The sequence below is a fragment of the Poecilia reticulata genome, chromosome 18 (genome assembly GCF_904066995.2).
Source record: "Poecilia reticulata chromosome 18, P_reticulata-male-v2, whole genome shotgun sequence".
NCBI lineage: Eukaryota > Metazoa > Chordata > Actinopteri > Cyprinodontiformes > Poeciliidae > Poecilia > Poecilia reticulata.
Genome location: NC_088847.1, coordinates 19,650,197 through 19,674,502, shown reverse-complemented (window position 1 = coordinate 19,674,502; position 24,306 = coordinate 19,650,197). Strand labels below are relative to the sequence as shown.

General features: G+C 39.5%; 1 protein-coding gene across 1 annotated transcript; it reads right to left on the bottom strand.

Annotated features, from left to right (window-relative positions):
- Positions 1–11: 11 nt before the first annotated feature.
- dok1b (docking protein 1b) lies at positions 12–23,227 on the bottom strand. The gene is made up of 5 exons (XM_008435952.3): positions 22,706–23,227; positions 6,247–6,567; positions 5,249–5,339; positions 4,994–5,166; positions 12–3,561 (listed from the first exon to the last, which is right to left on the bottom strand). The coding sequence occupies exons 1-5, from the start codon at positions 22,760–22,762 to the stop codon at positions 2,233–2,235; spliced, it is 1,971 nt and encodes a 656-aa protein (XP_008434174.2). The 5' UTR covers positions 22,763–23,227; the 3' UTR covers positions 12–2,232.
- Between the last annotated feature and the right edge of the window lie 1,079 nt (positions 23,228–24,306).

The window sequence follows — 24,306 nt, the reverse complement described above, 5'->3', positions numbered from 1 at the left end:
CAAACAAAAAAAACAGTTTAGAGACACTTTTATTATCAGATACATTTACAGACAGCACAGCTGTTTGTGACACGTATACACACAGACCGACACATTGCTGGGGATTGATTAGTTTTATATTTAGTTCATCTATCGACAGACACATTCAGGATTCTTGTGCAGAAAGTTGCTCTTGGGTCCATGCGTGTTTTGGTAATTGGATTAGCTCACCAGAAAAAAGTTTTTTAAAATGTGGATATTTCATATTTTGTTGAATTAAAAAAAAAATATTAGATTAAAATTTGAGGTCTAAAAGCAAGCAAAAAATGTATTCTGTTTAGATTTTTATAGTATAAAAATATATGATGTTTTTTTCATGTTTTAAAATAGTAAAATTTATATACATATATTTCAAGGCAGTGCATTTTCTGTTGTTCTGTATATTTTATTTTATTCCATAAAATAAAAAAATTACAAAAATATAAAATCTGGACAACAAAAAGTATTTTTTAAAATACCTTTGTAGCATTTTATTATTATTATTATTATTATTATTATTATTATTGCTTCATGAACTCATTGGGAAAATAAATAAAAACAAACCTCTTCCCTATGCGGCGAGTGATGTCACTGAGTGATGCTTTACTGGATCAAGTTAGGGAGTGGAGAGTGTCAGAATATGAAAAAACAGGCCAATTTATTGTTTCTTCTTACCCATAATTTCATGTATTTATTAATGATAATATACTAAAAATGTTAAATTTTTCTTCTGATGGAAAAAAAATGCAGCTCGGAAGTCGATGCTAGTTGATACGCGATTGGCTGGCGTTCAAAGGCAGCCAATAAGAAAAGCTTCATTCATTTTCCTTCATGCTGATTGGTTGCTGCTCAGAGTTAAATAAGGAAGTCGGTAGAGGTCAGCTTCTGTCGTAGTAATAAGATGGTTTCCTCTTGAAGCATGTTAAGGCATATTTGGTGTTTAAACGACTAAATTAGGTATTTTTGGAGGGAATCTGAAGTGTTGATGGATTTTAACCGTGGTGGTCCCTAACTGTAAATGAAGGTAAGTTAAACTCACACCTAATGTTTTCATGGGTTTGGACTGAGATACATATTTTAGCGCATGTCGAAAATACTGCCCATTACTTTACACGTGCAACATTAAGGTAAGATAAATCATATACTTCTGGAGCCCGAGGTGTTTTGTTTTTTACTGTTATTAATATGAAAACACATTTTTTAAATTCTGAAATTTCCCTGATTATTTTTCATAATGAAACAAACACAGTTAAACAAGAGTGTATAAAATACACACATTCTTTAACATCTAGACAAAGGATAGTCAAAAGGAAGAATAAATAAATGTATGTGAGATTGATGTTGGAAACACTCAAAAAAAAAAAAAACACCAGACAGGGGCAGTGATGTCAAAATTTCAAAATATGAGAAAACCAGGCAGTGGTCAACTCTTCTGAATGATTTTAAGTTTTAAATACACTTTAAAATGCTTGCAATTCTATTTAAAGTTTTATATTATAACCAAGTTGTTTTTTGTTTTTCATTTCTGGGTTTTTATTTAAAATCCAACCAACAAAACATGCAGAGATTCTGACCCACTGTTTCCAAAACCCAAAGCCGTCCCGTTTTCACTCCCCCGTTGCATTGGAGGAGTCCAGGAAAAAAAAAAAAAAAAAGAGCTTTCCTTTTGTTGAAGTCAAAGATCGACTCCTGACCTTCACATTCTGTTTCACATTAAACACAGAAGACGCAGTGCAAAAATATGTCTGTCTTTTTCATAAGCACAGCAGGAGTTTGTAGGAAAAGAGGAACCAGGCCGCTTTCCTTCTCTCAGCTTAAAGACAAATCCATTTGGGTTGTGTGTGTGTGAGAGTGTGTGTGTGTTCCAGTGAAGTGGCTGGCTCCGGCCGCACTGTGGCTTGGTATGCCAATTATGGCTTTGCCCGTGCAAACACGCTCCCTCTCTATGACACGCACACAGGGTGGCCCAGCGATCACTGGACGCCACATTTCAAATTGCGCCCGTAATGTGGTTTTCTCATAGTTGTGAGCTAATCTCCTCCGAACCAGCTGACCGTCTCAGATAATTGCTGCAGTCCGCACGGATGGAACAAATGTGAAACGAGAAAATCCCGAGGCAGCCGCCCAGCCGCCGGTTCTGCTCCGAAGCTTCGCTCCGTTTTTCAGCGAGAGAGAGTAAAGATTTGTTTTTTGGTCCGCGTCTTACAGGAGCGGTCAAATGTCTCCCAAGTTGTCATAAATTATATCAGGTGCCCGGAGCGGGGTCTGGTGGTTCTTATTACACCACACAGCCGATGGAGGAGGCTTCTGTTTCGACACTCTGCTGTACAGCTCCTTCCCGCCTCCTCCGGAGCTCCACATGTTGTTGTTGTTGTTTACGTTGCTACCGGAAACGCCGTGTTTCCCAGCGGGAAGAGGCACCGGCTCCTTCCGAGCGAAGGCGCTCTTGTTGGGCTTTGGAGCGGTGGCAGGTTTGGGGAACTTTGGCGTTGGCGGTTGCGGCGTTCCGCGACTTAGGCCCAGCAGCTTTGGAGAGTGTTTCTGTGGCTCCGTCGGCTTCCCGTGGGAGGCGGTGCTGTAGGGGGCGTCCTGTCCTGACGGAGGCCCGAGCTCTTCCTGTCGCCGCTGAGGCTCCAACCGGGCCTCGTCATAAACGGTCATCCCAAGGCTTACGGGAAGGTTGCTGCTTCCTTTGGCGCAGCCTTCTGGCTCGTCATATATATGGTCTGCAGAGGGCGCAGGAGGGGGTGAAGCTCCTTCCCCATGACCTCCTGGGGGTCTTTTGCTGCTAATCACCCCCTTCCCGGCGCCTCTTCCTCCTCCGGCCGACCCGTTCAGACTCAGGGCGCCCGTCTTCTGGCTCAGGTCCACGCCGATCTGGTCGTACAAATGCGAATACAGGTCGGGAACTTTCTTTTGGTTGCTTCCCGTGTGGTGATGGTCTCCTCCGCAGGAGTCGTCGCCCACAGGTCGAAGGCGTGGCGTTGGCACCGGAGGCGAGGTTTGGTTCTGACCCTTGATGGTGTCCACTGGGTCTGAGTAAAGGCCGTCACAAATGGGAACAAGCAGTCGCACCGAGTCTGCTGGCTCAGAATAAAGACTCGTCTGTTCATCGAGCGGGGCTACAGCTTTCCCTGCCAGTCCTCTGGGTGCTGGGGGTTCTGGTAAGCTCCTCCCTTTGTGTCCTCCCTGCCCTCTTCCGACTCCGTCTCCGCCCTCCCTCTTCCCAAGCACTCCGTCAGCCGAGCCCGGCTTGCTGCCGCCGGAATCGCCGTCCGCTTCCCGACTGCTGCAGCTACTGCTGTCCCCGCTTCCCGCCGCCATGCCGCAGCCGGGAACGCCGCTCCGAATGTACTGGAGGGACAAAGGGCAGTCGGGGTCTAAGCTCTGGGGTCCGCTGAGGTGGCGCTCCTCGGCCTGAGCCTTCTGAGACTGGATGGCCAAGTCAACCAGTGTGAAGATCTCATTGCCTTGTTTTGTCTCAAAGGTGAAGTTGCCAGGGCCGGAGTCGCAGCGGCGTCCCGCTTCAAAAGAAAACATCACCTGGGGAAAGGAAAGACGAAATGGAGTCAGATTTATTAAGCTTTCTTGAACAGGTTATGTATGACACATGGGTGATGCGAAACATGTTAACTACATTTTTTGTACAAAATTATTCTTAGATAACGAGATTTTAGCTTTTGAGCTCCTTTCACAATGAGCTGTTTCAGGGCGTCTTGTCACTTTAAACTCAAATAAGCTGCTGCTCATTGGTTAAACTTGCATGTAAAAATGGCTGCAAAACAGATGCATCAATTATACATCTAATTGCAGCCAAACATCTTTGAAAAGCAGAAGTGGAGCATCCTGCACAAACAACAATATTAGAGCAAGTGACTTCTCGATGGTAAGTCAACAACAAAGCAGTTCTCTTTTCCAGCAGCCACTGTAGAGTAAATACAGCAGTAAAACCAGCTTATCGAGTGTGCTGGACCTCCTGTGTGGTTGCTAAGCAACGCCACAGTGCTGATCGTGACTTAACAATTGTCAAGTTTTTGAAACAGCTCATTTTCCACCCACCAGTTGTTGCTACATAGAGGCTAAACTTTAAATACAAAGAGTATCAGGTGTATAAAAATGAAGTCAGAGGAAGAACAGACGTAGAAAGTTCTTAAAAAGAAAACAATGCGTCATGGAGGTATCGGAAGTTTCTTAAGGCTGCAGAAAAGCAAGAGAAAGCAAAACTTTCATTAGATAACAAAGAGGCTTAATGGAGTTCAACAAAGTTGATATTTGATCTTTCAAACAAACTTAGTCACATGTGATTTTAACCAGGTTTCTTATTAAATGGAATTGTGAAATCATGTCTTCTGACATTAGTGGAATACTGACAAAGTTCTGTCCTGCATGTTTTTGGCATTTCCCGGCTTCCATATACCTGACTTAAATGAACTGATGCCCTCCTCAGGTGAGAATGCATGTGAATTAGGTTTGATGGAGTAGGGACAAATCTGAATCCTGAGGGTCACTACTCTTAAATTTACACATGGGTACTGCTGTTTTAATAAACATAATCATGCTAATCAATATAAGATACTGATGACTCATGCACATGGTGTAGCATCACATCGCCAAAGATTTAAGTAATTCATGGCCGCCCATAGCAAGACGGCCTGTAAAACTTTCCCATAATGTAACTCTTAAAGTCAACTACAAATTGGCTAAAATTGGTATCGGCAGGTCAACAGAAACTATGTGCAGACAAACCAAACAACCAGCTTTAAAGGTCATCTGTCAGTTTTAGATCACATATTCTATCTTGAAACAACAATGTGACACAGAAACGACCACAATCGGGGGTTGCTAAATATAATCTGACCACATCTGTGCTATTTATGCTTCCTCCTTATGATCACTGCTGCAGCCAACAAGCTTCCTCTAAAGGTTTTCTGAGGTTTTTGTATGTTTTGCTCAGTTTGTTTGGTCAGGCGCTCACCCGGTCCCTGCCGTATCTCCTCAGGAGCTTGTAGGGCCACACCAGGACGTTCCTTTTCGTCTTGGGCTCCTTCAAAATCAGCGCTTCATTTTCTGCTTTCAGCCAGTAGCTCCCTGCGAGCCCGCAACGTTCAGACGCCTCGGTGCGTTGAACCGTCACCCAGAACTCATTCACTGTCAAGAGATAATGTCCATTAGGGATCGTGCTGGAGTTTCCAACCAAAAGTCGTAAGACTACTCTGATCAACGTCCTCACCCTCGTCCCTGGAGTAGTAGATGAGGTTCTCAGACATCTGCAGGTCGTGGGGTCCTCCATTAGAGTCCGTCAGGCTGCTGCCGGTCCCTCCCTGTTGCTCAACCAGAGAGAAAACATCATGTTAGTTATCTTATTACTCCACATTGCCACAAAGGAGTAAGCTGTTTACTTCATCTTGTTTACTCCACAGTGTGCATGAAAATATGCCAAGGATATCCACTGGGCATCCAAGGGTTCCTTCACACCAGCTCTGCATAGGTCGCTGTAATCGTTTGCCTAGAAAGTTTGGTTCATCTGGGGAGGTGTGAACTCTAATCCGGACCAAAAAGGCAAACTCTGGTCCACCTAAAAACCTAGATCTTGGTTTAGTTGAAGCGAACTCTGGTGCGGTTCGAATGCTCCTAAAGCAGGAAGCAGACTGCAGCGCAAGGTATTCTGGGTCAATACAACCAAAACAAAACTTACAAGTCTGGAGCTGGTGGGAGAAATGACTTGTGGTCTTTTACCAAAGACCAAAGAGAAATCCTGCAACCGCTAAAATCTGACAACACTCCATTTTTGTTTACATTTTGTGAAGAAGGAAGTTGAGCTCACGTCTCCTTCAAAGGTTTTTGTGTCGGTTCCTTCAGTGGTTCAGGAAGAGAGGCAACAGGTTTTTCTACAGAAAGCGAGCCGTGCCAGTTGAAAATGTAATATTGGTCCTAATCAAACCAAATCTACTGGACTGGAAAACACTGTAAGTGCGGGCAACACACCCAATAAGAGTTTCCAGTAATTCCTATTAAACTAATTTTCTGTCTGTGTTTGATCGCAGTAAGGCTCAGAGACTAGAGAACAGGGGAGACGTCAAACAGAGCAGACATGCAAAGGAAGTCCTAAAAAACATTTCCACCCACGTCTTAGTCACCCGGTGCACGCTCCCATTTCCTTTAGCAACCAAACAAGTGAACTGGTCATCCTGTTTTCAACAAAAGGTGAGAGTAGAATGGTAAAAATACCTGAAAAGCAATGTCACACATGGTGTCCATCCAGTCCTTCGCAGTGTTCTTCTCTGCCGCAAACACGTGCGTCTTGTCATTTGTTTCCACGCAGAAAGCCGCCATGTTGTCTTTGGGGCAGCTCTCGGTCAGAGCAGGTAGAATGGAGATGCACTCCGACAGACGGATGATCTTCTTGTCCAGCTTCCTGGTTTTCTCGTTGGAGCCGCTTACCGAGGTTCCGCTGGACCCGCCTCCGCCTGAGGGAGAGTCGAAGAACTCCAGGCGGGCGATGCCGTTCTGGCTGGCGGGGTAGAGGACGAACCAGTTTTTCTTCCATTTCTGATGGGTGGAAAACAAATAAGGACTCAATGAAGAAAGTATTGAAACAATCCATGTGTCAAAGGAGAAGGAGGCACTCTTGGACTCCAGTCATTGTCTAAAATGTGCCAGTGATTTGGTGTATGGAAGGATATATTATCTGTCATCAGGATGTCACTCAGTTTTGTTTGATCAGGGGTCAAATTTTTATTTTTTTAAATTATGTGGCATTAACAGTCACCAAACCAAAATGAGTTGCAAAACATATTTAAATTTAAAGTCAACAAAAAAATAGGGTTGTGAACCTTTAGTATTTGTGAGAATTAGCAAACCACAACCACCTGTGAAAAACCGAAACCCTCAAATATGTAAGACCTCCTCCAAAAACACTTACAAATCCTTTTGTAAGTGTTCAAACACCGAAAATACATTAATATACATCAATACAGCGAAAGCAGACTTAGTGCTACGCCAGAAGCTAACGTCTGTGGTTTTTCTATTCTCTGCTCTTGAGATGTGATAAAAACTGCCAAAAGTGTCGCATTACAAAAGAAAATTCCCTCATGCCTTCCCAGTCGGGACAAATGCGCCATATGCAAAGCTAAAATTTGTATTTCTGTCTATGATGAAATATCTCAGACACAAAAAAGGAAAAGAGACGGTACGGGTTAAGACTGTAAGGCCAGCATAACATTTATCTCTGAATTGCTTAATACTGCAGTTTGTCTCTGCACATCCCTCACAAAATGCAAATGTTGATTTAACTTTGTCACCGTCACTAACCCAGTGAACGAAGGAGAGGAACCAGCTTTTTGTTGAGTCACTTACAGATATTCTGTTTGCGCAATATAATTTCACTTCTTGCAAAGAGTTTAATGTTTATTTGGCAGTTTTTGGGTGAAGAGCAGTGAGGATGAAGAAGAAATTAAAGACTAAGATGAACACTTTTTTGTTTATTAAAAAAAGTAACATTTTATTATCATATTAAAAAGAAAATATTATTCATTCACACAGAAAATCATTTCGTATTTTTATTTAACCCAATATGACTCGAAACGACAGGAATTATTTTGCTAAAGATTAGTTTTCTAATACAGAACAGGCATTTATTCTAATTCTATTTAATTACAGAGATTATTGTTTGTATAACACCTAACTGGGAAAACCTTTTCAAGTGCCGCTGCTCTTAGGTAGTATTCAAAATGCAAGAAGATCTCATATCCACTAATTAGTCTTCTCTATGGTAAAAACGGTAAAACCTTTTCTCTATAATTGACATTTTTTTATCTGTAAATGCTGATGCAACATAACACTTCATTTTTTTTTTTTGCTTCATCTGTCCAAACAATGGAAAACCAGTGCTATCTGCAAGCTGGGCTACTTTAAACCAAAACTGAAACTTTCAGATCGCATTGGATGTGAGCGGAGGTAACTGGTAAAGAGTCAGAAATTGTCTTCACTCAGAGATAACGGGTCGGCGACATAACGTAGGTCAGACCACAAACAATGGGGGGTGAAAACTTCAGTTTATTCTGAATGTATCAGTCTGAGTGATAAGTGTGCCTTTCGTTTGCTGCCTGAGGCTTAATGTAGGAGGCCTGTGGTGATAGATCAGATGTTAACTCGGCATTTCTTTTTGCACGTTAACAGTTGTTTGAATCAGCAGGCAGACCACTCTCAGAATTAGTCATTCTGTACTCCGCAATTCACTTCCTAAAATTCAAAACTGGCTTCAATCTGGAAGTTTGAACCAGCTGGAAATCATAACGACGTTTATGTTGTTTTATACAACCAAATGATTCTACAGGGAACGATACCTGACAGCAACATACGAGGCTGATGAGATTGAATTTCTGTCAAAATGTAACGATTCAATACTGAATCTTGAGGACAGCATTTTTCTTCCACGGATTTAAAGTTTAGATCGTTTAATTAAATTCACAACATCTATATTGCTTCTCTTTGAATCTTCTACAATGGCTCTTAATAACTGACTAAAAATGATAAAGAACCAACTGATGTTTTTAAATATAAATATAATAACAAATCCAGCTTTTAGCAGCTATACTCGTCTTATTCCAAATGTTTTATGGGTTTTTTTGTAAGTCTAATAAAAATAAAATGGTGGCTCTTTAAACATGACAACAAATTCAATATGAATAGAAAATATATCAGTTGCAACATTAAATAACGTCATTGAACGCCAATCCAGAACCGCATAGCATTCTGGGGGATGTAGGCAGAAAGGCTTCAACTATTCAACCTTTCACAGCCAGGTTGGTGGCATCAACTAACTCACTCACTCTGGTTACCTAGCGACTCACTCGCTCTTTGGTTACCTAGCAACGACCTGTTGAGCAGCAGTTTCAGGTGCCTCATAACTGCTTAAAAATAAAAACATAAAATGAGTACAATAGTTCAAGAGGAAACTGTGGATAAAACAGGGTAGGCCACACCATCAGATTGGGAGTATGTCAGATATTTAAACCAAAAGCTAATCAATAATTATCAATACCGACTGATATGAAACCCTTATATTGTGGTATGTTTTTCAGCCATATTGCCCAGTCCTAAAAAATACGATCAACATTTAGATATGTTTTTACTGTTATTAGTTTGGAAATTGTGTGCTTTTTTGCTTACGTCCCAAAAAAGAGAATGGATCCATCATCTTCCTTTTCCCAGTTTTGTTTTTCTCTCTAACAGAAATAAAATGGTGATTCTTTTGGTGATTTCCCACTGTAGATATTCAGTTCAGTTCACTTTAGTTTGGTAAATTATCAGCATTACACAGAGAAAACAGAAATACTGCTGTGCAAACCCATAGTTTACCAAAACAGGAATAGACTGACGCTAAAGATTATGCTTTACTGTCAAACGTCATCGTCCTTTTACAAAAAGATCAACTGGTCTTATTTAGATGGAGTGAAGTTAAAATGGCTCTCAGGTATAGCTAAAGTTCAGTAGCTCCTGAACGAGTTAAAGACACGCCACAGTCAAAACCAGCTGAAAGCTTCATCTGTTCAACCCTGAGGAAACGACAGCTAACAATGATCACTTCCTCCAAGGGGCCAAACAACAAGACACTCAACCCTGAACAATAACGCAGGTGGCAGGTGTTGGTTTGCACGTGTTTAGCGCCAACAATAGCCACGAAGACAAAAGCATCACACTGATATACATGTCATTATGGTATAGAGGTTATGACACAGCAGCTAAAGTGAATAAAATGGATTTTGGGGGAAAAACCCTGCTTAATCTAGCAGCAGTCCCAACAGGCCATGCTTCATTGACTACATTAGTCACAGAGCTCAGGTTTGCCCCTACAGTTACTAACGCAGCAGGATGACAGTCAGAGAGAGAGACAAGCAGAGAGAGAGAGAGGAGCTTGTGACAGGAAGGTCAGTGGTTTTTTTTATAACCTTTTGACCAGCTGGGAAAATCCAGCTAAAGGAGAACGAAATGAAAAACAGCTGCAGATCCTCATATGAGCTCCAATCAGAGGGACGTTCCCTTTTCTCAACTGTCTGATAATGGCTAACTTAAAGGCCTCGTAAAAACGCTTCTGACCTTCATTGTGTCTCAAAGTGCTGTGTTTATTCTGGGTGATTACAGTCATATATGTGACTGAACTAAAATACCGTGAGAATACAGTCTAGTCTAGAAATCAGGTTATTTACACCTCTGCTTTCTGTCACGATGTCAGCTAGAAGCAAAGTTAAATAGGAATAGAAGTGAGCTGGTGTGAAATTGGCGAACCAGACTTCAGATTTATTCCCACAATTACCTCTGCGTAAGTCTAGGCCTGTCACAGAGACAGATTTTGCTGGATTATACATTATCCCAGTACTTATTGTGATAAATTATGATGTTTCTAGTAATATATTAATAGCGGCATAATAATGTTGGTTCACCCTCACCACGACTGATAAACTTTAATTTTGTAAAGATCCCGTGACGCTGGAACTGACAGATAATTTAAATACCCAAAAGAAAACACGGCAACCAAAAACCGTAAATAAAACTGAAATAAAAACTGCACACAACCGAAACCATCAATAAAATGTATTATTACGTTTCTGCCCTTCAAAATATATTGATGACAAGAATGGAAATCATAATTATTTGCTCCATCTCCTGCTGGGTCGGCCATTGTTAAAACCTCCCCGACCCGTCCTTTGAATCTTTCTGAGGAGCTTTTAAATTTGCAATCGGCCTTTTTTTTGCAGGACGCAGCACTCGAATTTGGACACACCATTGGTGTTTACGAGGTTCTAAAATTATGTCGAACGTTAAGCATACTAAAACACATTCCAGAGACTGATTAAGTTACACAGAAAATAACTACATTAGATTACTTTAGCCTGAGGAGATTCTACAAGGTACTGAGTCACGTGTCTAAAATACCTTTTCTGCTTTGGCTTCTTTCTTGTGTTATAATTTCCATGCGTAAAAATACTCAATTATATCTGGTAGGAAATGTCTAGAGGTAAAATGGTTCAGAGACATTTTATAAGACCATGATGTAGCAATAGCCCAACAGAAAGTTCAAATGAAAAGGTGCAAAGTCTGAAGAGCGACTGAGTTAAATGTGAATATTTACATCCTGACAGCAGGTTCTGGTGCTGGATGAACTCTTCAAAGCGGTCATCTCTTCACTATCATTCAGAGCATGAAAATAAGCATCATGTGAGACGGTCTAATTACAGAATTGCGCTATTTGCATGAAGGCCCAGGTACGACTATAGCCACAGGGTGTTGGCGGCGAAACGCTTGATCTCAGGCTCTGATGCTATGGTTTTATTTTAATGCTTATGAACTTTCACCAAATGAAACTATCTGAGCTACAAGCCAAAGGTTAGCAAATGTTGCTATACAGTAATTACTTTTATAAATTCTATTTATATATAATTACCTTTCTAAGTTATATTTAGAAAGGTAATTAGTTAAGATTTTGCAAAAAGACTCCTGTAGGACGTTGGTTGGAACTGCAGGTTGTAGTATTCAGAGAAATCCTCGAGTCCTCATTGGTATAGAAGGCAGATTTTTACTAGAGTTTTGGTTCCCTAAACACCAGGAATCCGAAAAATAACGGCTCCTCTTTGCAGCCGCGAAGCCGATTTGTCGGATGGTACCAAGACGATCGTCGTCTTCAGAGGACATCCCTCCACTTTAAGGAGAATTACTTAATTTTATGAAAAGAAGCTATGGGGCTCATTACGCTACGCTACGTTACGCTACGTTACGTTACGTTACATGGTGGTGTTTGGCATTACATAGAGTTATGTTACATGACGTGGTGCTACATATGGGGTTAGTGGTCCTACTTGATTAAAATTAATAATCAAATAAGTGCTGGATTTGCAGTTAATCGTAATTGATTGCATTTCAATCAAAAACTATATTGGCAAAATAATACACATTTTACATTTTAATTCGCAGCTAAATGATCAAATAAATAGACATATGAGCTCAGCAACAAAGATTGCACTTGGTGCAGAGAGAACTTTGCACCATACTGATGCTTTCAGTCTCTTAGCAGCAATAACAAGAGTAGGCCTGAAACGATTAAAATTATAGTCAACTAATTTAGTAATTGTTAATTGGAGTATAGACTCAAAAAAAATATTTGCTCAAAGAACATAATTAGAGCAGTAATTAAGCTAAAACTATATGAAAAATATGTACAATTTGCATTGAAGTTGAACCTGTAAATATTTTCTACCCAAAACAACTCATGTGGCATAGATTTTAGCTTCACCCAATTCAAATTTAGTGAAAAATCTCATATTGAGCACCTATTGCTATCAAATTAATAATCGAAAAAATAGTCAGCAGGTCAACCCTACACTGTATTGGTGTCAAGTTGTGTTGCAAGGTTTGAATTTTTCACATTTTGATGTCAAAAGTATTTTTTTAGCTGTAGATTAAAAAATATTTTTAAAATAATTGAATTATTTAGGGGTTTTCACACTTTTAATGTATTTCTAATATAATATAAACAAGGCTTAAGGTACAAAGAGTTTAGGTTTTGTTTTAGGTGTAGTTCAGAGTGGATCTGAGTGACCAAATGTGAATATTTACATCCTGACAGCAGGTTCTGGTGCTGGATGAACTCTTCAAACCGGTCATCTCTTCACTGTCATTCATAGCATGAAAATAAGCATCATGTGAGTCGGTCTAATTACAAAATTGCGCTATTTGCATGAAGGCCCAGGTACGACTATAGCCACAGGGTGTTGGCGGCAAAACGCTTGATCTCAGGTTAATGTCGTATGACTTTATTAATCTGATGCTATGATTTTATTTTAATGTTTATGAACTTTCACCAAATTATCTGAGCCACTAAAACAATGTTGTAGCTTATGTCTGACAGAGCTTCACTCTTACTCAGAGGTGTCAAACGAGAGGCACGGGGGCCGAATAATGCCCTCGAAGTGACGTCTCGTGGCCTTTGACCAGCAAACAAAAACAGCACAAATGAGCTTTTCCAGCTGGAGGTTAAAAATAAAGTAAAAGAATTGAAGTTAAAGCACAAAGTATTCAGATAAACTATATTTATCTGCTTTTAATACCCTTCTTAGTAAATTGTACCAAACATCCAGTGACTTTTTTGTTGTGGTTTTGGTACTAAACTTGGTTAAGTAAAGCAGGATGTTTTAAACCATGGTTCTTCTTTGTTTGTTTGATTTTGTTTTAAACAAGACAAATTTGTAGGTATTTGTGTTTCAGAGCTGATATGACTTACGGCTCCATTTTCTTCACAAATCAGACGTCTTGACTTTATTGAAATATTGTATTATCAGTTATTCTGAAGATTAATCAATTATTGGATCAAGCGTTTTGTAAGCCTTTTTATACAATGTTAGAAATGCATTAAAAGATGCAAATAAATATATAATTAAATATAATAAATATCTAATAATTAAATTAGACCCCATCCCTCTAGGGAATTTGACCCAGGTGTGCTAAAACTATGCCACTTGAAGAGTTTTGTCTTAAGCATATTTTCCAGACAAAAGTTTTTTTTATCTTAAATTAAAAATTTATATTTATTTTGTGCGGCTTTGGCATAGTTACTGCTCTGAATGTGTTGGTTTATCAGCAAAAACGAGATTTCCGCCTTTTTTTCAATCTGTGTACTCCAGTTAACGATTAATCAACCACGAAATTAGTTTAAGATCATTTCAATAATCAATTAATCATGTTTAATTTGATTAATCGTGATTAATCGGTTTAATCACGATTAATAATTGAATTAATCATTTCAGCCCTACTTTTAACTTGACAATTTTTTTCCCACATGGCAAATAGTTGGATATGTTGTCCGATTTTCACCTTCACGGATAAGTTTTTTTTTGTTTTTTTTTGTCAATATCTGTTGTGTAGGTGGGCAAATTTTTTATTAATCTCATATGCATACACACACTGAGGCCTCAAAGATAACTGCCGGAGAGGACAGGATATATGTGGGATGGTGATTACCCAGGGTTCTCTCTGCTTCCTTCTTCTGCATCCAGGTGCGGCTTCAGAAAAAAATGCTAACTTGTAAATGCGTCCATCTGTTCGTGCTGCTGAGCGCGGACCATCTGGAGTTGCTTTCATGCAACAGTTTTCTCGTACGAGGCGTGACGCTCTGAGCCGTGTTGCAACGTGGTCCTAAAGTGTGTGTGTGTGTGTGTGTGTGTGTGTGTGAGAAACAGCTGGTCCATATAAGGCAACAGAGCGTTGCACTGAGTGGAAATTATGCAAAAAAGATCATGGCAGAGAGACGGAGAGAAACTTCCTCACTGGTGTGGCAACAACCTGCTGAGTTTTACAGAAACGGGCGAGATGCAGGAAAGCTTGAGTGGCTTTCTTTACGTTTTTGTAAAAGTGCGTTTGGTGGTTTATGAACGTGTCATAAAACAACCGTAACGTAAAGGCCCAAAATGCTCTGAATAACACCCCAGTTTGAAATGTTTAGTGCGATTCACGGCTCAGTTTGGCTGCCTAAAAATACACAATAATGACACCCATTCCAGTACGTGTTGTGTTTGTTATTAGAATATCACCTTGTGCGTGCAAGACCCCGCCACTAAACATCCCTCCGGTTAAACACATCATCTTTATCTTTCACTGTAAAGAATAGCTAAACCTCCTTAGCGTGAGTAGACACAAAGCAGTGGGGCTTATTTAAAAGTGTGAAAGTCTGTTTATCGGAGCGCGTTTGCTTGGTAAAAAGAGACGGATTAGAGAGGCTGTTTGTGAAGTGGGTTTCTGAGGAAGGGAAAAGAGAGAAAGTCTAACTGCCTTGACCACAGAGTGAATGGAAACATGTTTCAATTTGACAATCATCTGCTGAGGCGCTCTCAGCATGATTAGTCTTGCGTGTCCGTATCGCCTCGTGGCACGTAAGACCAGAAACTGCTTGTGCAGAAGAGAGAAATCTGTATTTAGAGAATGCAAATGTCCACAGCAGATCAACATGGACGACGCGTCCCTGCAGCATATCCATCCCAAAACATTGGTACGTTTTTCTGCAGAACGTCACTCCAAATTATTCACAGAAAATTAGCAAACAGCATATCTAAAATATTTTTAAAAAACCAGGTGCGACGCTACTTGACTCGCTATTGGCTGGCGTTTACAAAGCAGCCAATCCAAAAGCACCATTTATTTTCCTTGTCACTATTTGGCTGTACACAAACGTGAAATAAGGAAAACTAATAGCTTCTGTGATAGAGCTAAGAGTTTCCACTGTGCTTAGTAATACATATGGAGAAATATTTGGTGTTTGAACTATTAAAATACAGTGTTGTGTTTTAAGAGGAAATCTGATTAACCCTAACAGAAACAGACGGATTATTGTGGCTACATCATGGAGTAGTAGATAAAAACAAAAACCATCGCAGTGCATTTATGTGGCAGCACTAAGTGGAGCAATTCTATGATTCAGACGTGGTTTAAAAACTTCCGTGTTAATCTTGAAGTTGAGATAGGGCGACGTAAGATCATAAAAATGAATGTGTGGGTGATCTAATGAAGCAGAGAAAACGCTTTATCATCCTGCACATGCTGTTTGTTGCTGTTCAACCCTGTACAGAAGCATCAGTTTTTGTTTCATTGTTCTCCTTCAGTAAACTGGCCTTTATGTGGAGCAATTTACATGGTGGGTGTCAAAAACTGAATAAAGTTTGGTTCACCAGTCCAGGCAGCTGATACACTTTTTTTCAAAATTTTTACTGAAGTGTGGTCTTGTAAAAAAGACACATAAAAAAAACATTAAATCATTTGCAATTCTCCAAAGAAGGAAACAAAAACAATAGTCATCTTTTCTAATGACTTTCCCCACCCACAAAATTCAGTTTTGTAGCAAATAAGACCAAAAACATCCTTTGAGGTTTTACTCACTAATCTATTAAACTCGGCGAAATAAATAGAGTATACATAGAAAGACTGACTCATACCCATAGAAAGAGTCAGTCTTTCTATGTATAGAAAGACTGACTCTTTCTATACATAGAAAGAGTCAGTCTTTCTATGTATAGAAAGACTATACATAGTCTTTCTATACATAGAAAGACTATGTATAGTCTTTCACATAGAAAGACTATGTGAATTCAAATTTTAAAAAAAAATCTAAAAGAAAAAAGTTTTGACTTTTTTTCATCCCTTTTTAACGTTTCAAATTTGAAATAAAAAAAATAAAACTACTTAGTTTCATTCAAATACTGGGCATGCAGTTAAAACAAAAAAACGTATGCATTTATTAAATGTTTAATAAATTAAAAATAATATAATTTTTGTGGCACACGACTACAATCAACTCGACACTTTTGGCTCCCCGTATACTGTTATATGTGTTGCCATATATTATGTAAACAGTTTCCTTATTTCATCATATCAGATTTAAATTGATGTGGCATTAATGAGCTTCTGTAACAACAAACAAGGAAGTTGATTAGTTTTAATCAGGAGAGCCGAAGCAGAGGCACAAATCTCTGTGAAATGGAAACGTTGATATTTAAGGGTTTTTTGGCTCATTTATTAAGTTTGTGCTGCATAATTTGACCAAAATAAGCACAAAACATTCTTTATACCCCCATAACTTTTTCACATTTCATTACAACACTAATTCTTTTTTTTTTTTTTGCAGGGGAGCAGATCATAATAAAATGGAAGTAAAGCAACGCAGGTAAAAACCTGAAAAGTGTGGGGTGTTGTTGTATTCAACCTCCCTCTGCAAATATTTACTTTAAAAAAAGAACTTTTTGCACGTATATTTTTGGGTCGCTTAGTTAAATTGGAGAGAGCCTGAGAGAACAGGCTTTCAAGTCTTACCACAGATGCTCAACAAGTCTTCAGTCAGGACTTTGACAAGGCCATCATAGCACATCACACTGTGGTGTACCACTCTTTTGTTGCTCTGGCAGCCTATAACCGGTTTTCTTTTACTGTTGCTCTATATTTAGCTCCATATATTTTTCCATCAGCTTTGACCAGCTTGCACACAGCATGATGCTGCTTCTACCATGTTCCTGAGTTGTTTTGCATGCAAACAGTAAACCACAGAAGGGAGTTTTTAAGACTTTCTTGCAACGCTGAACACTTTTTTCTAAAGCTCTTGCATCAAGGCCAGATTCAGAGAGTGCAGGACTAATGGTGGAAAGATTCTCACACCTGAGCTGTGGCTCTCTGCAGCTCCTCTAAAGCTGCATTTTAGGTCCTCCTATGATGAATCCTTGACTACCGACCCCCGTTTGCTGTTGTGTCATATAGTCTGTCCATTTGCAGACACTCAAAGTTTGGCATTCTGCTTTACAGCCTTGCATTGCTTTAAATTTCTCCACATTTTTATCCATCATCTCTAAAGCTTAGTGCAGAAACTCTGAGGAAAAACTTCCCACAAGGCACCAAAACATCTCTTAGAACCAAGGCCGGCCCTAGCTTCTTTTGGGGCTTTTTTTTCCAATTGAGGCCCCTCATACCAACATGTCAATACCAGATACATTATCACTCCTAAGCAACTTTATATGCAACATACCTACTAGCATTGGCAATATTTATAACTACCTTACATATCATACCAGTGTTATTACTGATTTCGACCTTACAGGAGTAGCAAACTAAAGAAATTTGGGATTTTGAGACACATAGTGGCATTTAAGTGTGCCATATTATTTAAACTGTTTGAAAGTAACACCAGCTGACAAACACTAAATTTACAGTAAATAAGTTGAAGCTTCAGTGTGTAGATTTTATTAAAAAATATATATTTTTTACATATTTGTTAAAACTCTCACCCTCTCATGACGGAATAATATAAGACAGATAATCTATGAAAGATCAATCTCCTCCCTGAACTACTACTGCTGTCTGAAGAAATGCAAGTGCTCCAGACCAAAAACAACCAATCAGAGCCAGGAGCAAGGTCTTGGCGCTGCCAATCACATTGTGAATGCGCTGCTAAATGTTCTAATGGCAAAGAAACAACTCACTGTTATAGAAAACCGTTTATGATGCTAACTACCCCCAGCATTCACAGCAGGGAGAAGCTGTATCATAGCAGAGAGGGAGACGAAGGGAATGAGTGGCACGAACACAGAAGTGATTGACAGCACCAAGATCCTCCACCTGGCTCCGATTGGTTGTTTCTAGATAGCAGAAAGCACAGGAGCTCAATCGTTTCCACAGATTGTCTCTCATGCCATACTGTCACAACATAGTGGCAGTTCCATCAAATATGTAAAATATATTTTTTATAAAAGTTACATTCTGCAGCTTTAACAAGTTTGACATCTTATATTTGTCCAACAGGAAAGGAAGAGATTAACCTATTGTTTGTGCAACAACTATAAAAATAATAGAGAAATCATTTTCCATGTGTAATAGCATTTAGTTTGTATTATTGCATCCTATTTTAAACATAAATTATCATGCTAGCTTGGTGCTCTTAGCGGCCTTCTATGGTGCACATGCCTTGGGCCGGCTCTGCTTAGAAGCAAATGCCACCCTTCTTCCTAAACCATAACAGTTTATAAGCGTAATTATTTGATCACATCTAGGTACTTAATTATTACCATAAATGATTGGGTGCTTCTTCCTGGGAAGTTTGACGTTAGCGTCTCAGTGCATGACAAAAGAAGAGGAGGAGACCTGACAGAAAAAAAAAACCCAACCAATAACCTGAACTGATGTGGTATAAATCTCGTGGCCTCAGGGAATGTATTTCTGGCCAAGCATGACACACATCCCGGTTGAACCCGTCTGCTGCCAATGAGGAGACAAAGTCAAAATCTCAGCCAGCGTTCGGCCGGCAGCTGCAAGCAGGTCGCCGAAAGCTTCTGCTAGCGGCAGGTCAACAGAACACAAGTCCGAGCAGCTTTTAAAACATTAGCATGCGTGCGGTAGGGCCAGGCCAGATGATGCAGATACAGACATGACTCCCCGGTAAACCTGGTGAGCAATCGACTTTGCTCTGCTGCTCAGATCTGTATCCAGAACCAGAGTCTGGATGACAGCTTGGCCGGTTTACAGGCTGCAATTACAACAGCAACTTTAAAAACAGTCATCATTTTAGATGTTTATTGTTCCTTTGGTGATTCCTGAAGGAAATTGGTTACATTCGGTTTTATTAAGACGCATCAGCATGAAGAACGAGCTGAGTACAAAGCGCTAGGGGTAAGATGGGTGTACTGTGGTGGCGCAGGGGTTAAGCACAACCCACTTAGTCCACGACGCATCCGTCGCAGGTTCGATTCCCGGCCTTTGCTGCATGTCTTCCCCCTTCTTTCTTTACCCACTTTCCTGTCACTTTCCTGTCAATTAACTATCAATAAAGGCCACTAAAGCCAAAAAAATCTAAAAAAAAAAAAAAGTTTATGATTAGATAGTAAAGAAAAATTTGATTTCTCTCCCTTTTAACATTTCTGTGCCACTTTGTGTTGACTTATGTAAAATCTCAATAAAATACACAAAACATCTAAGAGTGCGACAAGTTTTACAAGGCAATGTGTTGCTAATTCTCTCCGTGTCAAATATTGTTACCTTCCTACACATAATGTCCTTAGTAATACTTCGTCAATTTTTTTTTTCTCCTAAATCATCTTTTGAAAAGAAAAAAAATGTGATTTTTTTTTGTCAGAAAACTATTGTCAGAATAGTTTTTGGGCAAAAACTAAGTTAGGAAGACGATATGGACGATATTTATCACATTTCTTTCATGTGATACAACATGAAAAAACAATATTTTTATCACGATATTTAGCGGCATTGTGGTAACAATAAAAGTGACCATTTGTGACAACATTTTTAATGGCATTAGCTGCATTAAATGTGTGCAAATCGTTGATATAATGCTGATGTCAAAAAAACACAATTATGGAATTGCTGTGTTTCCATTAAACGGGAAATTAAATTAAAAGTCACACATAAGCAAGTGAATTTATTCTGTGCCAGTAAACGACAGAATAAATGCATTTAATCATATTACATAGTTAGCAAACAGGGGAGAAAAAAGTAAATTCCAATTTAAAAACAATAATACAACAATAAATCAAAATTTATTGCGGTAAATGATAAACGACAACTATCACATTTTGTGCTTTTGCTTTAAAAGCAAACACGTCCAGGAAGAACAATTGCTTAAGTCTTAGTTTTTTTTTATTTAACCTTTATTTCCCATTTAGATTTAAAATCTCTTTTTCAAAAGAATCCTGGCCAAAGTCTGGCTGCCACAATGTCTGCACATGGTGTCTGCAAGCTTGATTTGTTGCATCTTGGCGACCTGCAACAAGTGCCACAACGTCCCACGTCACAAAAAAAAAAAAGACAACCGTCTGAAACAGAAACCTTGCTCCTCTTCTGTCACATTTTCCAACCAAACACGTGGGAATCAGCCCTATATGTACATATATATGTGTGTGTGTCCACTGGCTGTTCTGAAAGATTGCATAATTCACCTCAGCAAACCTCAAACTAGTTTCAACACTTTCAGAATAACTGAGGTTCTGCTTCCTGTTCTATTTTTTCTGCAAGCACTCGTGCTTTTTTTCATCGCCTCCCCTTACCCCCTTCAGCAAACTTCTGTTTTGCTCAGACACAAGACATAATGCGTGTCCATTTGCCATAGAAAACTCACACCATAAAAGACATTGAAAGTGCTTCTTGGGAGCCTGAATATGCATTGTGAAGTGGTGATTTCAGAACAGGAAGCATGGGGCCGGGATGTTTTGTCGGTTCGTGTCATATGACCAGCAGAGACAGAGAGACGAGGCCAGACAAAGACCGTCTCACAAGTCTGAGCGTCTGACCGGGTTGTTATCTGGCGGTGCTGCTGAGAGACTAAACTGGAGCATGGATGCCAAAGACAGGAAGGCACAAGCATGAGCTGAGGTGCTTATCACCGGGGTTTCACTCTGTTGGTTTGCTGGCTGCAACAAGGTGTGAGAGAGCAGCTTTCATAGTCAAAGGTAGTTTGACAAGTCGTGCGGATGATCGCAATCAACATGAAGACACGCTGTCCCTAATAAGCAATGAATCAGTTAATATCATGATGACTGTTTCTTCTATTTTCTCTCTTTCTGACAAAAATTGGACGACAAAAGGCTTCATTGGTCTGGTTCATTGGTCTCAACTAGCCTCGTTACTGAAGGTCAGTGTTGCTTACAGAGACTTAAGTATGCACTGCATTTGTTGTTTTGTTTATTTATTTTCAACACTTAAACCGTCTTCCGCTTCAAGTGCTACGTATTCATTAGAATTTAAAGTTTACTCATGTTTGAGATTGCATTATTGTCTGATTTTAACCACAATATTACTTAAAATGGTCTCAAAACAACAATATTTCCATTTATCCCTATAAACTTTCGGACGATTTTTCGTCCAGTAAAATTAGTTTTTGTGACATGCCCAGTTATCCCTCTTTCCAACGGGTGCAATGGGCTCTTGCAAAATAAAACATCACAATATCGTTTAGGGGACTACTAGCTAGCCAATTTGAGTCAACAATCCTTCAACGGATAAAGCCGTAACAAAATAAGCCTCGACTTCTCTTAAAACATCGCTATAACAACCGATTGCTGGACGTCTACGGTACGATGAGCTACATCACAATCGCAGTGAACTCTATCAGCTGTTAAATATTATACAGCAGAATGTGTTATTGAAGCACTGACCTAATGTCTGACGAGATAACGGAAGGTATTTGTTTGTCGAGTTTGTTTCAACATCACTAAAAACGCATAGCAACGGGCTTTTTGGCAGCATAAGTTCGATCTCTTAAATTTTCTGCTAGCGGGCCATCATTTGATTCAGTGTAAGAACTAGAACCTGCAGAATACCGGGCCTTGAAGACTGTCTTTGAACACCACTGTCCTGAGGTTTGGTCCAATAACTGGTATAAAGGCATACCAAGGTTTAAAGGACCTGGCTGCAGCCATTAATTCGTCTGCAGAAGTGAGGAGAGCAGGTGTCTGACTGCTAAACTTTGACCCAATCTGGGTCATAAAACAGAACCAGCATGACCCAGTTAATGACTTAAAGGAATACCAACATCTAAAAGTTTTTCTTTCGCTCGGCTTAAAGTTGTTTTAATGAATGTGCTGAAGTTGAGCATTTGGAGCAACACTACCCCATCCCATCTGTTGCTGGACACTGCTGGTCAGCTGGCTGAAAGGAAAACTACTCCATTGCTTAAGATATTTTTGAGTAGTTACAAAATATTTCTGGCTACAAAAACACAAATAATTAAAGGCGTTTTAGTAAATTTTTTGTGTCGATACTGTTAAAAAAAAAAAGACAAAATGAAGCATAATTTACTCATCTTGAGTGAAACTCATGCCTTCTCCCTGCTCAGGAAATTGCATTAAACTGCAATACGTTGCATAAGGGTTTTTCCTTTTCCTCCTATGCGTGTTCACAGTGTTTTTACTCAGCATCACAACACAATAACAAGGTTAAATCGGTGACCAGCCAACTTATTTACAAAAACATGTTATTAGTTTAAAACTGCGAATGTCATCTTCATATTCTCTGTGTAAATACGAAGAGGTTCTGGGCTATTTCTCGGTGTGTGATGAGCGTTTTGCTAAGAAATAAAACCATTTAATGCGTCAGTAGAGATCTGCATTAGTCGTTTGCTCAGTGTTGGTAAATAAGTAAACAATAAAACTCTCACCTTCCCAAACTTTTGGTGCTGCACGTAAAGCTGTCCCTCTTTAACATGCGCGTCCATGATCCCACACTGCTGAGACCAACTTTCCTCCAGGGAAATCAACAACAATGGCGACTCAACTTGAACTTGATCAAAGAAAATCGCTTTTTTATATATAGATATATTGTGGGCTTAATTATCTCCAACTGCGACTTCCCTCTTACTTCTCACTTCCGTCCCTCAGGCGTCTTAAAAAGCGGTTTGGTAGAGACGCGACAGTTTGAGGCGATGCCATGGTGAGGGCAGAAAGAGAGCGGCCCAAAAAGACACCGCGCGGTTCCGTGAGAAGTTCAGTACTGTCCGTGTGAGGTCAGCTGCTCGTCTGTCTGTCTCTTCTCACTCCGCCAGTGAGGATGGAGCGGCAGAGCGCCTGCAGCTAGCTTAAACACAACCAACCCCTTCCTTTTGGCTCTTTCAAAATAAAAGCTAATCATGCTGGCGCGATATGCTAGCCTCTTTTTTTTAATCTGCGCTTTGGTTTTGGTGCTGGTCTACTGTTTTTGTATTTAACCTTGTTTTTGTTTTTTGTTTTTTGTTTTTTTTAAATAAAACAGTTAAAACTATTGCTCCCATTTACATTGTTTTCTTTGTTTTATTTTGCTGGTCCGGTGCTGCTGTGTGTAGCTGTCTTTTTGTTAACTAGTTACATTTACTTGAGTAACTTTTTTGGGGGAAAAAATACTTTTAGGAGTATTTTTACTACTCTTTACTTTTAGCTGAGTAATTTTATAATGAAGTATTGCTACTCTTACTTGAGTAATTCACTGTACAGCTGATCTGCTGATTTAATTTTGGATTAATAAATGGATAGCAAAAGGTGTTTAATAGTTTAATAGCTAAAACAGAGACTTATGGATTAAACATACTTCTAAATAAAGTTATTATCTTTAATGTAAAAATTTGTATACTTTTGTTATAGTTTTTGCTTAATTACTGCTCTCAGTGTGTTGGTCTTTCAGTAAAAGGCCTCTTACTGAGTACTCCATTTAACAATTAATCGATTATCTCATTAATTGATTCATCACAATTAATCCCATTAATCATTTCAAGTAATAGTAAAATGTGGCGCCAAATAACCTGTATTGCAACGTAACAGCGTAGCAGAGCGATAGACTCTTAATTTGAAGTCTGTGCTTACATCCGGTGTCCTCTTGTAGCGTGGAATTGACGTTTCTCTCTGCCTTGAGCAGCAGAAACTGCTCGCTCCTCTGCTTTCCTCCACCCACCTCCTCACTATTGTGTGACTTCTTCCTTGATTTCACCTCTGACACGCTCACTTTCCTACCTCATCGTTCACCCAAACTCTAATTAACTGTTTCTTTTGCTCTCTATTTGTGTCGAAACGAACCCCGAAAACTCTTACTTACATCCGATGATAATGATGGAAAATTACCAGCAGGGTATAAATGTTGCAGAAAGCTTAAAGGTTTGGGGGTTTTTTTCCCCTTTTTGCATAATAATCCGTTCCCCCCTTTTCTGTAGACCTGCTGTTGGTGCCAAAATAAATACGTTTTCCCTTCAGAAAAATTGCAGGAATTTTAAATTAAGCAGTGTGTGTTGGCAAG